Below are 14268 nucleotides of genomic sequence, written 5' to 3' on the forward strand. Positions count from 1 at the left end.
GGTCAGGCTGGAAAGGAGATAGGCCCGCCTCTGTCAAAACAGATGTGGTGGGTACAGACACGTGTGGAGTATTACCAGCATATTTTGAATATCATATACTAAAGCTGCATGAGAATATACGTTGATGCTATATTTGACTGTACTGTGATTTGTATAATTTTATGCTTTTTCGAGTCTTTAGTTAAAACAGTCCACAGTCAAATTCTTTGTCTTTTCTTATCATAGTACTGACATGAGCAATAATTACACATGGATAGAATGTGAGAAACACCTTGCTGTGTGTCTAAAAATGTGAAACGGAACAAGCTAGTCCAGATTTTCATCTGTAACAATCACAATGTGAAAAGTTGTACAATTATTAAAATATATTTTATGAGACAGTGACAAGCAGTGGGAGATGAAAGTTTATATTAAGTTGATTTTAGGAGACTGTATTGTAGGCCTGTGTTTCATATTTGGACATGGTGATGTATGATGCATGCACTCTTATCACTTGTAAATCAAAACTCTGGCATCTAAAATTAAGAATTATATCAAACATACTACAATGCAATTGATCATAATTTTGTTATGTTTAAAACAAAAGAATGAACTGCCCCCTTTAAGCTGACAGATGTTTTGTTGCTGTAACTGTCTTTATGGTGCCTTGTTTTCTTTGTTCTGTAAACTTTATCACTTTATTGGTTTGAAACATCTCGCCAAAGCACTGCAGTTGAGAATCAGCCAACTGGCTAATGCTGGCACATTTACAGGAACGTTGATTAATTTGTGTTGTCCTCATACATAAATCAATGAAATGAAAAATGAAACTGCAGAGGCTGAGCTGGAGAGGCAGGAAACAAAGTTTTTAAGTGATAACATCAGCTTGGCCTATGTCAGTTGTCCTGTAATAGATTGTGTGTTTGCACAGACCCCTCTCGGTTGCAGGCAGCTTAGTCAAGGTGTGTGATGGATGTATCTCTTCATGAAGACAATGCAAGATCCTTCTGTCTGTCTCGCTCAGTTAGTGCAAAGTGCCAAACAGCTTGCTCTCTCCTGCTATGCTCACACTCTGTCTTACATCATCACTATTTTTTCATTCCCACTTTCCTCGCTCTCAAGTTCCTTCTCATAGTTGGGGCAGAGCAGAGTACAAACTGTACCGGAAGGAACGTGAACACTTGAGGACTTCTCCATCTCTTTCTCACCATTTGTTCCATCTGCTTTCTCATTAGCCCCCTTTCTTCTCTGACGGCATCTGACCATCAAAAACCTTCAAAAAGACATTTTTTTGGTGTGGGCTGCCAGGCTCGCTTTCATGACTGAAAGAGACCACTGTTTCAGAAAGTATTTAATGTATGTATGCATGAAATATGTGGGTTTTTGTGTGAAAAACTTCACAACAAGTGGGCCCCTGGTAATTGCCTGTCTGAGTGTCTGTCGGCCTGTCTGTCAACCATCCAACCATCACAAACTTGGCCTGTTTACAACATCAGCAAATATAGAAAGTTTTAATTCACATCAAGTTTTACCAGCAAAGCGACTTCATTCAGACTTTTTTTTAAAATCCCTAACTCTCTATCATGAAGTTTCTTGCTGATCACACACTGTCCTTCAGTCACAAACTCAGACTTCCTGTCACACACACAACCACCCCACCCCCCAACCCCCTCCCCCTCCTCCTTTCTCAAAACATGACTTTTTTCCTCTCCCCTCTGCCTAGTCCAGAGTTTCTTGGCAGTTGTCTTGAGTAAACAGCGTATTTTTAGCTGGGAGGTCATATAGGCCCAGTCTTAATCACCACATTCCCATTTTCCCACCAGCCCAGCTTCAGCTGGAAGCCCAAGCAGTCAGCCCATGCAATGTGGGGGAGGGGATAGGGACTGGAGAGAGAGGAATGGATTTCTATAAAGAGAAACCGTGATTATTTAGTGCGACAGTATGACCCCCTGCATTTTTTTTTTTAAATTAATGTTGTCTCAGATAGTGTTCTTTATCCTTGGTGCATGTTTGGATATCTAATAAACTGTGGCTAACTTGATGCATGCCTGACATGTCAAGTACATGAGTTCTAATGGAGCTGGACATCAAAAAAGCAGCCAGTTTGAGGTCATTTGTTTAAATGCCTTTTTGGACCCATCTGGGTTTTTCATCCATCAGATAAATCTCCAAAGTATTTCTGTGACACATCCGTGCAAGGGTCATTTTTTGCAACCGTGCATTTCCTCGTGGTCACAAGGACCCACTTTGTATGCTGGAACATGTCTCCACTGTTTCCACTGCGGTCATCCAAGCCCAAGAGCAAGGACACTACTTTTCTAACTTTAATTAGCCTTCTCTGCGTTTTGATTAGACCCTGGACTGAAATCAATTACTCATCACTCCAGCAGCCACCACCAGACAGACAAGAACTAATCAACTCATGGCGCTGCTCATATTTGGTGAATTTAAGTGTGTCACCATCATTGTCACCATGAAAGGACTGCAGACAGTATGCTTGTGTCATGTTGTGTTGACCTGCTGTTGATTTGAGTAGATCTATAGCTGTTTGGAGCAGAGAAAAGGGTAGAGACACTGATTACTGAAGTATTTTTGAACAATGTAAATGCTTACTGGAAACTGTACTCATCACATAATGACAGTGGAAGACAGGGCATGGTCGGAGGCCAGCTCAAGATCTACAAGTCTTGAGGTTGTACTGATGTAGCTAGCACTTAAGTGCAGTGACATTAAATTAATTGCTTCATGCTGATAAAGAAACGCTGACTACTTACCCACAAAGCCACCAAGGTATTTGCACTTACTATGGCTGATTACACCTCCTTTCAGAACTGCATGGGTGTGTATAAACCATACTTGACTGACACTTCCCTGACGCTCCTGTTAGTTTTGTTGCACCTGTTAGGGCGGAACAACTTAAACCTTTATCACTCAGGTAATTGCCAATAAATCTCCTCCCAACTAAATCTGAGCAGAGGTCAGCCAAATTTAATCTAAAATGCTGATGTGGGTGTTTAGGGCCATTAATAACACAGTAGCTGTGTATTGAAGTATAGCATTAGTATATTTAAGACCATTATTTCTTAACATACCATCATACTGTTTTATGTATTAAGACATATTTTTGGGATTGAATGGCAATTTTTAGTATACTAGACCATCAACGTGTCATACAAGACAATACCAAGTAACTAGACGTTTAAAAAAGTCATCTTTTGATGAGGTGGAAGGAGAGAGTTCATCATTATCAGAGACTATTGTACATGACAGTTGGCCTGGAGTTATATGAACATACCAGACAACTAGGTGATTTTTATTCTTCCTCTTCCTCTTTGCACCATACAAAGTTTCTCACTAACGTACAGGGCATAGAGAACATTTGCACCTGGCACGCCTATACAGGATCTCAATAAATGCTCTAGCTGTATCATAGAATGGTATTTGTTGGTTTCTATAGGGAAATTCTTTCCTTATTTTTAACCATGTTACGTCGTTTCTGATTTTTTATTTCACAACTTCCTCTTTCTGACTTTGCGGGAAGCTTGCAGTTTGTGTTTGCTGGTCTAAGCTGACCTATGCAATCTGGGCTGTGGACATTTTCCTCTTCACTTTCATAAACAAATCATTGCAAAGGTATTTTGCCCGTAACCCAGGTTGCACTTTTACTGAAATTTGTCAGTGTTTGTAAAAGGAAAACTACCAGTGTTTTCATCTCAATCAAGACTCATACCACAGGGCAGAGGAAATACCTTGATTTTCAACACATGACCGGCTTTAACAGATGAGTGGTGTGACATTTAAAATGATGCACCTCTTCTGTTCTTCCCTCCGCAGCAGCTGATGTTTAGTCCACAAGGGGAGGGCAACAGAGAGCGAGAAAGATGCTGTCTGTAGATGTGCACTCACTCTATTCTCCGTGCTGTCTAATCCCCATGTCAAATTGTTTCCTGCACTCCACAGGAAGTTGCCCACCAAAGGCCCCACCGTCATGGCCTCTGCTGGGGCTTCTGGGAATGTGGGGGCGGTAGCATGGAGAGGGTGGAAGGGGGGGGTTGAGTGGAGGTGGGGGTTGTAAGGCTGCTGGACAGCTGTGGAGAGTCAAAGCCCCCACATCAACAGCGCACAAACATTTCCCCCAAGTTGTACAACGTGAATTATTTGTCAGCACATCTTTTATCTTGGTACACCATAGATTGAGTGGAGTGTGACTAGAAAGACAGTTTAGACTGAATGTCAGAGTAATACTGACAAGGCCCAAGTGTGTGTAAGGCTTAGGACACGCCAGAACACTTAAAAGAAGGTTTTTCTGGAAGCATATGAAACCAAAACCATGTTATTGTGTCTGTTCTGGTTCAATCTTCAAAGCTTATTGGATAATTGGTGAAACATTTTAAAGACTAGAACCAGACCATATGACCTGGGCAACTGAGGTAGCACTTCATGTTAAGTAACTACAGAGAGTTATGCACTATGTATATGGTTTGTGTGTGTGTGATTGCATCTTTTACATTTTACAACGGCATACCAACTTATCTTCTTAAACTTACAACCTCTTATGATGACAAAAGTTTGAGGGTAAATAATATGAAAAAACGTGGAAGAAAAAAAGGAAGTATGAAAGAAAGGATCTTGTAACATTATGAGAAATGTCTTGTCATAATGGCACCAGTTTTTATAATGAGACACTAAGCAGATTTTGTTGTAGAGACAGCATTACACTGCTGGGGTTTCCAGCCAGTCTCAAAGGGAAATCTTGGACATTAGCCTGGGTTTTTGGACACAATGGTAAAAATGACGCTGCCAAGCCAGCATTTTAAATTGAAGGTCAGGCTAGTGTGTACTGCTAAAGGTCAAAACCTGGGTTTGGACCTCTGCTTCCTCCTCCTCCTCCCTCCTTCCTCTTAACATGACCTAAGAGATGCACTAAAGTTGACTTATAAAATATTTCAAGTTATACATGGGAACAGTTAAGGGCAGGGAACCAGATTTCTCTCTGTGCTAGCAGCATTGCAAAATACCCACATTTCTTAGAAATCTTCACACAAGAGCCAAATTTGATCTGATCTATCTCATCTAATACATAATGTTGATATATTTGATATCCTTTCAAGATGGACTGCCATGTGTCACATAATTTCGTATTAAACTGTGAAATTGAGTGTCACTTTTTTATTGCATTGGTTCAAATCTTGCAGCTGGTTACATCAGTTCAGTTCTTAAGTTCAGACAAGGCCAAGTTAAAATATTAATGCATGCTAAATTGAGATTTCCTTACCAAATCAAAATGGATTTCATCATAGAAAACTATAGTTGATGTATTTACACCTACCAACTGCTAGATGTTTTGCATAATTGACATGTAACTAATATGTATTATGAGGCAGGAAATGATTACCTTTCTTTTGATTCAATACTTTTCAAATTAATCTAAAATCTATCGTGATTTACAGGACAACCTGACTTTTGTTGATCACCACTTTGAAATGAACTAATGTTTTCTAAGAACTTAGTAAAAGCCGTACACCCAAACCTATCAAAAGGTTTACAAATAGCTGAATCCTGAACAGCACTGTATTAAAGCCAAAACAGTATTAGTATAGGAATGCTCTTTTTTATATTGCTCTTGACATATTGGATGCAAGCCCATCACAGATATAGCACACAATAATCCAAGACATTGAATATAAACACCCCCACTGTGCACACCAGGCTATATTATCCTGTCTGGGTGTAGTTTTTCTATAGATCTAATCCCTGTCCCGTTTGGGCTGCATATAGACTAACTGCCTGTCTATGTGCATGTCTCCGTTATGTAGCAGGGGTTATTAACAACCTCAAATAAGAGACGTCCTCACATTTCTGTGTTTATTTTAATGCCTTTTAAGCGGTGACTGTGGATGCAGTGACTGTTAGAGGTCCCCAAAGGCTGTTGCTGTAGCAGGCGAGCAGGCTTAGTTATACAGCTTGACAGAGTATAATGTGACACGATCCTGAATCTCTCTTTCTCACCTCTGCTTTCTGGCGATGCTCTGGACCAGTTCATATACACATACAGAAAAACTGGCCCACAATATAGAGTTTCACTGATTCTGAACATGTGCTTTATTTAGAGAATGATGCCATTCGTTTAGGTTCCCCCACTACAGATATATGTCATAAAGCAAACACATTTTATGCATAGTAAGCACTACTTGAAAGTACAGGGTCAATTAGATAAACCATGGTATAGACAGGATCGGGTCAGCACACACGGAAAGAAAGGAAATGGCCTCTGCGGTCATGTAAGCTGAGTCAAAGCAGATAAGGCTATATTCAGACTCATTGATTACTGCTGTCTTCCGTGAGGAGGAACCTTTTGAGATTATCAGATCAATAAGGACATAAATCAGCTGGCCAAGGTTTAGGAAACTGGAGGCCAGATATCCCTGGGAGTGAGGGCTAGATTCATTTCCTGAGCAGTGATCCCAGGAGGCGGAGGACAGGAAGGAAGGAGGGGTTTGTCACTTGTATACCTCACATGCTAGTTAGACCCAGGAAACAGAGAAAATAAACGAATAATTAGATAAATAAATGAGGACAGATAAAACCTCTAAACAATCTAATAGACTGGAAATGGGCCTTAGCCTGAGATAACAAAGTCTATGTTTGTCCACAGCATTGCCCAGCCAAACGCTGAAGTGGAGTAGTGGCTGTATACATGATAGTGAGGCATTAAAGAAGCAAAGAAAGAACAGTGGTTCAGCAGATTTACAGATGTTTTTGATGTTTATGGTTTTAACTATTCATGGCTGTGACCTATTGAACCTTCTGCCTTCCTCCGACCAGCGTGAGGTGGCTGGCTGGGAGTCAGGCCGGCGTCGCTCTGTCACGTTTATTTTCAGTCGCTCACCCGGCTCGCCAGCCAAAGTGATAAAAGAGAGACGAGCTGTCCACAGTGGCGTGGTATGTAACAGTGTGCACACAGTGTTTGTGTGCTTGCGTGCTGCTAGGGAGGGAAAGTGGAAGAACGCGGGAGGACAGATATTCATGGAACTTCTTCCAGTCCCCCCTGTGTGACCCCCACCTAAGAGTATCAGAATGGCTTGTAGTTGGCTCAGTGTCACATGGGGGGCTTCACAGCCAACTGTGTGTCTCTGGGCCAATTAGTTATCCAATAGGAGGGAGTAGTCAGGGGAAGACTTGAGTTGAGAGGGAAGCAGAGTTATTTACATTCTCTGTCTGCTCTTCAACACAGGCACACTGTCTCAGAAGTCTCTGACGAGATGAAGAGCCTGATCATTGAGAAGAATAAAATGGGCCTGGAGGAAGATCCAGAACTGCTGGTTAAAGGTGAGTCTGACTCATCAAACAAACGCAATCATTACACCTGGTCCACCTGTTGTGAACAAATATGTGATTACACTGAGCCGTGTTATACTGCTGAACTGTAATGAGTAATTCATTAATACATTAATCAGTTGACAGAAAAGGTATGCACAGAATTTTTGATTATTGATTGATTCTCTAAACAAAAATGAGAAACATTCTCCTTTTTTCATTTTATATTAATGCTAATTGATACCTTCGCATTTGGGACTGCTGGTCAGACTAAAGGAGTTATTTGAAGATGTCACCTTGGGCTCTTGCAAACTAATTAATCAAAAAACTGATCTATAGATGAATCAAAAATTAAAATAAGCCCTATTTTGTTCTTCAGTTAATGAATAAGTTCTTGCAGGGTTAAGCTGGTGCACTTCATCTCATTAAGTTTAGTATATATTTCATTACCGTAATTGTATATAATAAGTAGTGTCGCAACTTCATGCTGCTCTGTCCCCCTGTAGCCAACTCTTCTCTGGCCACATGTGGCCCACAGCTGCTCCCACTCTCACCTCGCTCTGTGTGTGTTCATGTAAAGATAGCTACTGGCATCAGGAGCGCTGTCTTGCGTGTCTGATGCTTTTGAGGAATGATCTCATAGGATATTTCTGTGTGATTTTTTTTCTCTTCTCCTTTTTTCTTGGCCTGCTTCTGCAAGGGAGCAGTAAAATGCCAGCACTTGGATAAGTTACGTCCTGTTTGGAATGGCGGCAGTCAGATTGCCTAATTCTGACAGCAGTTACCATGCACTCTTGGATAGTGCCCCTCCCTCGTTGCTGTACCCTCTCTGTCCCTGTCTCACTTTGGAAGAGAAGATTAGGGAGCCACTTTCCCTCCAAAAACGTAGGACAGCTTACCTTCATTAGGCCATTGATTACACTGTCACTTGGGATTTCAGCTTATTGCACCACGCCCCCAACCTTCAACTGACCACACTATTACACACTATTACAGCCTCCACAGTGAAGCACCTTAGGGCATTAGATAATCCCTCTCTTTTCTTTCTGTGTGCTGCACAAGGATATGTTTTCAAGAGTACCTCCATTAGGGCCTTTTCCCTTGTTTGGTTTTTTCTTTTTTTTCTTTTTTTTCAGCAGGGCATCCTGAGGCTACACAGGGTGAATATTGTCCCAGTATCTAAAATAGGCCACCAACATTGTAGATAGTGACTGATGAGGGGAGGATGAATTGTAAAACCCATGGAGTGGTGACAGAAAGAGATGTTGACATTGGTTTATTGACATTCCTTTGTTGATTTACAGTAAAGATGAACTGCTCCTCACATGATACAGATCTTCTCATGCTCCAGTAAACTGCGGCTGAATCTGAATGGGGTCTGATTTGATCTGAAAGGGGGAAACAAGTTTAGTTCTGAGTTACTTTTATATAAATGTAAAGCTTAATGAAATACACAAGGCTCTAATTTATGTTTCAGATGGTCAAAAATGCATATCTGTCTTCCTTCACTTGAATTATTACTTTATGTGCAAAGGATTTAAATTGCTATTCCATATTGGTAATAATTCACATAGTTAAAATGCCAAAGACATTCTTGAAAAGCCAGCTAACGGCATTAGCAGGCCTAAAAATATGTGGCCATCAGTGTTTTCGTCAATTTCTGCCTGATTTTTAGATTATATTACCGATGTGTTAAGTGTGTGCATGACACAGATTCTAGACTTGAACTTTGAAGTGAGTGTAATGAAATATTGTCTTTATAACATTATGTTAAGATACAGAAAACAAACAGTCAGTACTCAGAAAGTGACAGGAGAGTTGCAGTAAAGAGATGAAAATGAGAGAAATTGTTTGCTCAAGCTGTGTTTGAGGGGGCAGGGCATTGGGGGTCAGAGGTCACAAATGAAACAAATTAAGGGCGAGCCGTGGCCCCCAGGGGAGGCATTAGCAGGCCGCAGAGATGGGATCCAGATGGGGGGATCATGGGAGGGGCATATAAGGGGTCCCAAAACTCTGCTGCTCCTTTACTCTCTCTCTCTTTGTCTCTCTCCTTTTCCTTTTCTTATCACACTGATTTAAGTTCCCAAAAAAGCAGCATTGGTGGGACGTCCCGTGTCTGTTGGCGTCAGGTTAGCAGGCATGCCCTTCTCTCCATGTCTCGCACCCAGTCAGCTTGTCTGCACCCCCTGTTTCACATCCAGTCTGTCAGCAAGCTCAGCCCGACTTACCTCATGGTTTTTATTTATCATTTTACGTTAGGTTTTGATTCTGCCCCCCTCTGATGTGGTGTTAAGTACCTCCAGGGTTTTTGCTTTAGGCTATATTGGGTGGGTTTATGGTGGGTTCAGACCTGCCACTTATATCATATAGAAGCATTCTCGAACAGGAGACATTGCTTGAGAGGCTGAGCCTGCAACCCCTCCCACCCCCCCAGCTCTCTTTATTTTTATTTTGGAGTAGCAGCGAGGCAGTGAAAGCTTTGCACTGCCTGGGAAAAAAACACTTTGAGGCAAGGACGAATACAGGGAGAGAAGAGAAATGGGGAACAAAGAAAGTAAATAGGAAGACAGTGAGAGCAGAGGGAAGAAAGATGCAGGCGAAGTGAGAGCTGGCTGACAGGTGGCACGCAGCTTGCTAACCACAGAGGAAGCTGTGATGCTGGTGTTGCGTCATTACTGTTTTTACATGGTAAAAAGCTGAAGGTACATTGCCTAATTGTTTCTTTAAAACCACTCCCAAATATACATGCACAAACCATATAGACACACATGTATAGCCATCCCACAAGTGTCACATTGCCAGTTTATAGCAGTGCCCTGCCCCCCACAGACAGTCCCACCCAGCCTAGCATCCAGGTGGTGTGCTAGAATCCCCTGCCAACCTCTCAATCAGCCCTCTGGATGAACTGTGACCCCCCCACCAGGGCTCTTCAATCTCCAAGGCAGCATCTGGACAGAGTTCTGCCAAACTACTTTATTTATCTTCTCAGAGATTAAATATTTATTAGCACACATACCTTCATTGCTATTTGGGAACAGTGGATCTGGGCTATTGCAGCCTTTCAAAACCCTCAGGACTTTGGGAACACAACAATCTTGCATTTTAGAGCCAGACCTGGCAAGACCAACTTGCATGCCTATGAGCTGGCTGAAGGCATGTCTGCTTTACTGTCTCTCTCTGTCACACTGTTCCAGTACCTCTCTCTTGCTCTCTCTCCTTTTCTCTTTTTCTCACTCTGTCAACCCCCAAAGTGGTAATTATGTAGGCTGCATGCAGGCTTTAATGCCTATGCCATTAGCTGGCTGTATTTTTATCCCCTAGCATTTACCCCAACAAGGCAGTCACATACAGACTTCTACAAACTTTATGGACAATTACATGCTTTGGGGATTATTCTTAGTGAAGACATGGTGCGCAGCACTGATTTTGTAGCACCACGACTAGCCTACCTACCGCCCAGACCTTTCAAGAGCAGGGCTTTGATTGGTTTTGATCTGATGGCACAACACAAAGAGTGCCAGAAAGCATTGTAAGTCAAATAAGAAAACATTTTCGTGATCGACAACTTACCCCAAGGTGATACTCAGGTCAACTGATTCTCTAATCATGTTGCAACAAATCTTATAAATTGTGCTAACTTTGGTTTCCTTTGTTAAGTAAGAAAAGGATTGTGTAAAAAAACAACAACATTGAAAATAGTATTAGTTTTGTATTGGTACAATAACTGCAATCCACACTTGTACAGAAAAAATTTAACATCACATAGCCCTTGTAATGCATGGGGCTAATGCTGGCATTGAGTTGTCTTGTGATGCATGTGTCTGTATCTTATTAAAGGATGGCTGTTACGGGAGGTGCGAGGTAACTGGATCAAGCAGCGGCGGTACTGGTTTGTGCTGAGCCAAGACTCCCTCGACTACTACAGCGGACCAGAGAAGGGAGCCCGCAGACTGGGCACGCTGGTCCTCACCAGCCTCTGCTCTGTCATCTGGCCAGACAAGCAGACCTACAAAGAGACGGGTGAGCGACACACTCGTATAAGCATACTCAGACAGGCTGATGCGTAGCTGACTCAACCTTGTTTGCATTTGCCTGTAATCTCACTGGAGATCAGTAAGACTTGTGTTGACTCCCTACGTGGTATAGCGATTGGACATTCTCAAAAAGTCCTGGGAAGTTGCTTTGGGTTCTTTGATATCTACGTGACATCTTGTGGTCCCCTTTCCCCTCCCATGAACACTGTAATACTGAGTAAGTTTGGGAAGCCCCAGCCGTGGTTGATCCAAAACGTGGCTCAAGGTTGGCCTAGAAACATAACATCTGAGTAATCAGTGGGGGCAACCCCCTTCCCTTCCTGGGATGAAAGAAACCAAAGGCCTACAGAATAAAGAGGAAAGTCTACTGTACGGGAAGAGACACAGGGATGACTTGTCTTTTTTTAGTCTTTGTATTACTCAAACATGTTGACCTCTGTCTATGTCTGTCTGCCTGTCGATCAATGGAGGGGATTATGTACTGCTAACTTAACCAAACCACTTAAAATGTCCAAACCTTTGTATAAACCCAAAACTAAACATAGCTCATATTAATTCAATATGCCAGGGGACTTTTTTGGACAGAAGTATGCTTTCAACAGTGGCTTTGTCACAAGATCGTTTCATTACTATATATCTTTGTGTTCCTCCTAAGGCACTGAGAAATTTGTCACATACGAGTTGCACGGAATATTTACTTCCTCTGTGTGTTTTCTGGTTGTCACCATAAAATACTAGTTCCCTTTAAGGATTCCATCTTTGGCATCAATGTCCCTTTATAGTAAAGCTAATATTAAGGCACCAGTCTGGTTCAAAGTGGGAAATGGCAATACCACTGTGTTGTGAAACCTCGTTATTTTGGGTTTGTACTTCACCAAGAACCTAAACAAAGAAGGATATGGTGCCAAGTCACGTAACAGGAAAGCCTGATAACAGCCGTGGGGCTGCAGATCAGGCCAGGCTGCCTGGGGTATGTCTAATACTTCCTCTGCACAAGGAGGAAGCATGCCTTTTTTCACTTTTATTGCAGGTTGTCCAAGAGGAGACTTACTGAGAGGTTTAACACTTGTGTCCTAACTCATCTGTAGAATAACTGTTCTTGTTTGGTTTTGGCGTGGTCTGAGGTTCCTCTCAAGTTGACCTTTGATCCTCAGTGAAACCGAGAGAGGAAGTCAGGGAGTGGGAGTCACGCCAGATATGCAGGGGGTGTCCCGTGCAGGGAACATTTCACTGTTCCCGTCTCTATTTACTTAAATTACACTATCAGAGTAGGTGCAGTTAGAATTACATGTATCAGTTGTATCAAATGTTTTTTTTGGGTGTTTCTCTCAGGCTACTGGAGCATCACAGTATATGGGCGGAAGCACTGTTACAGGCTGTACACCAAGCACTTCAACGAGGCTGTGCACTGGGCATGTGCCATCCAGAAAATCATTGATACCAAAGCTCCCGTAGAAACGCCAACGCAGCTCCTGATCCGAGACATTGAGGTGGGCCATACAGCACACACACACACACAAATACACACACACACACACACACACACACACACACACACACACACACACACACACACACACACACACACAAATACATAGACACATGGCTGCTACCTGTGATAAGAGCCACCAAACACAAACAGCTGCCGGGCTACACATGATTCCCTGCTCTGTCACCATGGAAACCACACGGCCACATTGGGCCAGGAGTCCAAAGTTTCCTCTGCTTGCCTCTCTCTTTCGAATGACCTCATCACACTGGGACAGGACATAGCCCATAATAACCAGTCCAAGTACCAAACCTGCAGCAGAAAGGTCATTTTAAGATAAAGATATTTCCAGTTATTTGGATTCGTTTGATTTGAAAGGATGCTCTTTGCTTAACCTTCTCACGTGGACAGCCATATTTTTAGACTAGGGATTGCTGGAGAACACAGTGTGCAGGAATCTCATTGAGCAGACAGATGACTTGTCTTGCATCAGTCTGCGCCTGAAGTGAAGAGAGGGGCAGTTTTGGCAGAGGAGGTGGAAGAGGGCTTGGTGTGAAGCAGCAGGGCCAGATAAGCAGTCCTTTGCCTGGCCTCCTGTCTCCGTAATCTCCTAACTCAAGTCTCTAATCTTAAAGAAAGTGGTTAATCGTCTGCCCCTGTCTGCTTCGCCAGGAGGGGCCGAGCTTATATTTTGGAGGAACAGAGGGGGCCTGCTTTTAAAGTGCTCCTCATTCATTGTTTTGGATTTTCCCCCTGAAAATTCTTCCACAGTCTTAAAACCGTCTCCCTCAGTCTGTTGCTTTATGTCTGTCTCTCACCTTTACACACAGGCACGCTTTCTCAAATAGGCGAGGCATTTTCCCTGTCGAGTGTGAGATTAGGACTGCTGCTGCAAAAATCAAGGAGAGAATGAACAGAGGAGGCTTTGTGTGAACAGGACTGATCGCTTATCTTTAAAGCATAGATTCATGTCCCTGCCACAGACACAGGGGAGTGCAGGGATTGCAATTTTAGCCTTGGACCTACAGCCAGAGGCCATGTGTGAAACAGAGAAAATTGGAGAGAGGTTCTGAAGAATAGATTAGATGGTTAAACGCCTCTATTTTAAATCTCACACGATACATTTAAAGGATGATTCCAGTTTATTACAACTTCTGTCAAGCAATCCTTTTGATCTGTAGCAATAACATCGTACTTACCTAAGTGAAATGCAGTTTATCACAACTTCTGTAAGGCCATCATTCTGATCTGTAGTAATAACACTGTACTTACGTAAGTGAATTGTTGAAATCTGGGAATGCAGCAACATTACTAAAAAGATATCTGATTTGGCAAGAAATGCACAGTCAGGCATCTGCCTTCGTTGTAGCAATGTCATTGTGATCCTAGATCTCAGCTGTTTCTTCACTGAGCACAAGGTTGAGAGAATGGACAAAACTATGAAAATAA

General features: G+C 42.4%; 1 protein-coding gene across 2 annotated transcripts in view; it reads left to right on the forward strand.

Annotated features, from left to right (window-relative positions):
* Nucleotides 1–14268, forward strand: part of plekhh3 (pleckstrin homology, MyTH4 and FERM domain containing H3) — a 30157-nt gene that overhangs the window by 7929 nt on the left and 7960 nt on the right. For both annotated transcript variants that reach the window (XM_062438065.1, XM_062438066.1), the window contains exons 3-5: nt 7214–7308; nt 11134–11316; nt 12663–12820. In XM_062438065.1, the coding sequence (XP_062294049.1) occupies nt 7214–7308; nt 11134–11316; nt 12663–12820 (436 nt within the window). The remainder of the gene's footprint in view (nt 1–7213; nt 7309–11133; nt 11317–12662; nt 12821–14268) is intronic.

This window comes from Scomber scombrus, chromosome 18, assembly GCF_963691925.1.
Source record: "Scomber scombrus chromosome 18, fScoSco1.1, whole genome shotgun sequence".
Taxonomy (NCBI): domain Eukaryota; kingdom Metazoa; phylum Chordata; class Actinopteri; order Scombriformes; family Scombridae; genus Scomber; species Scomber scombrus.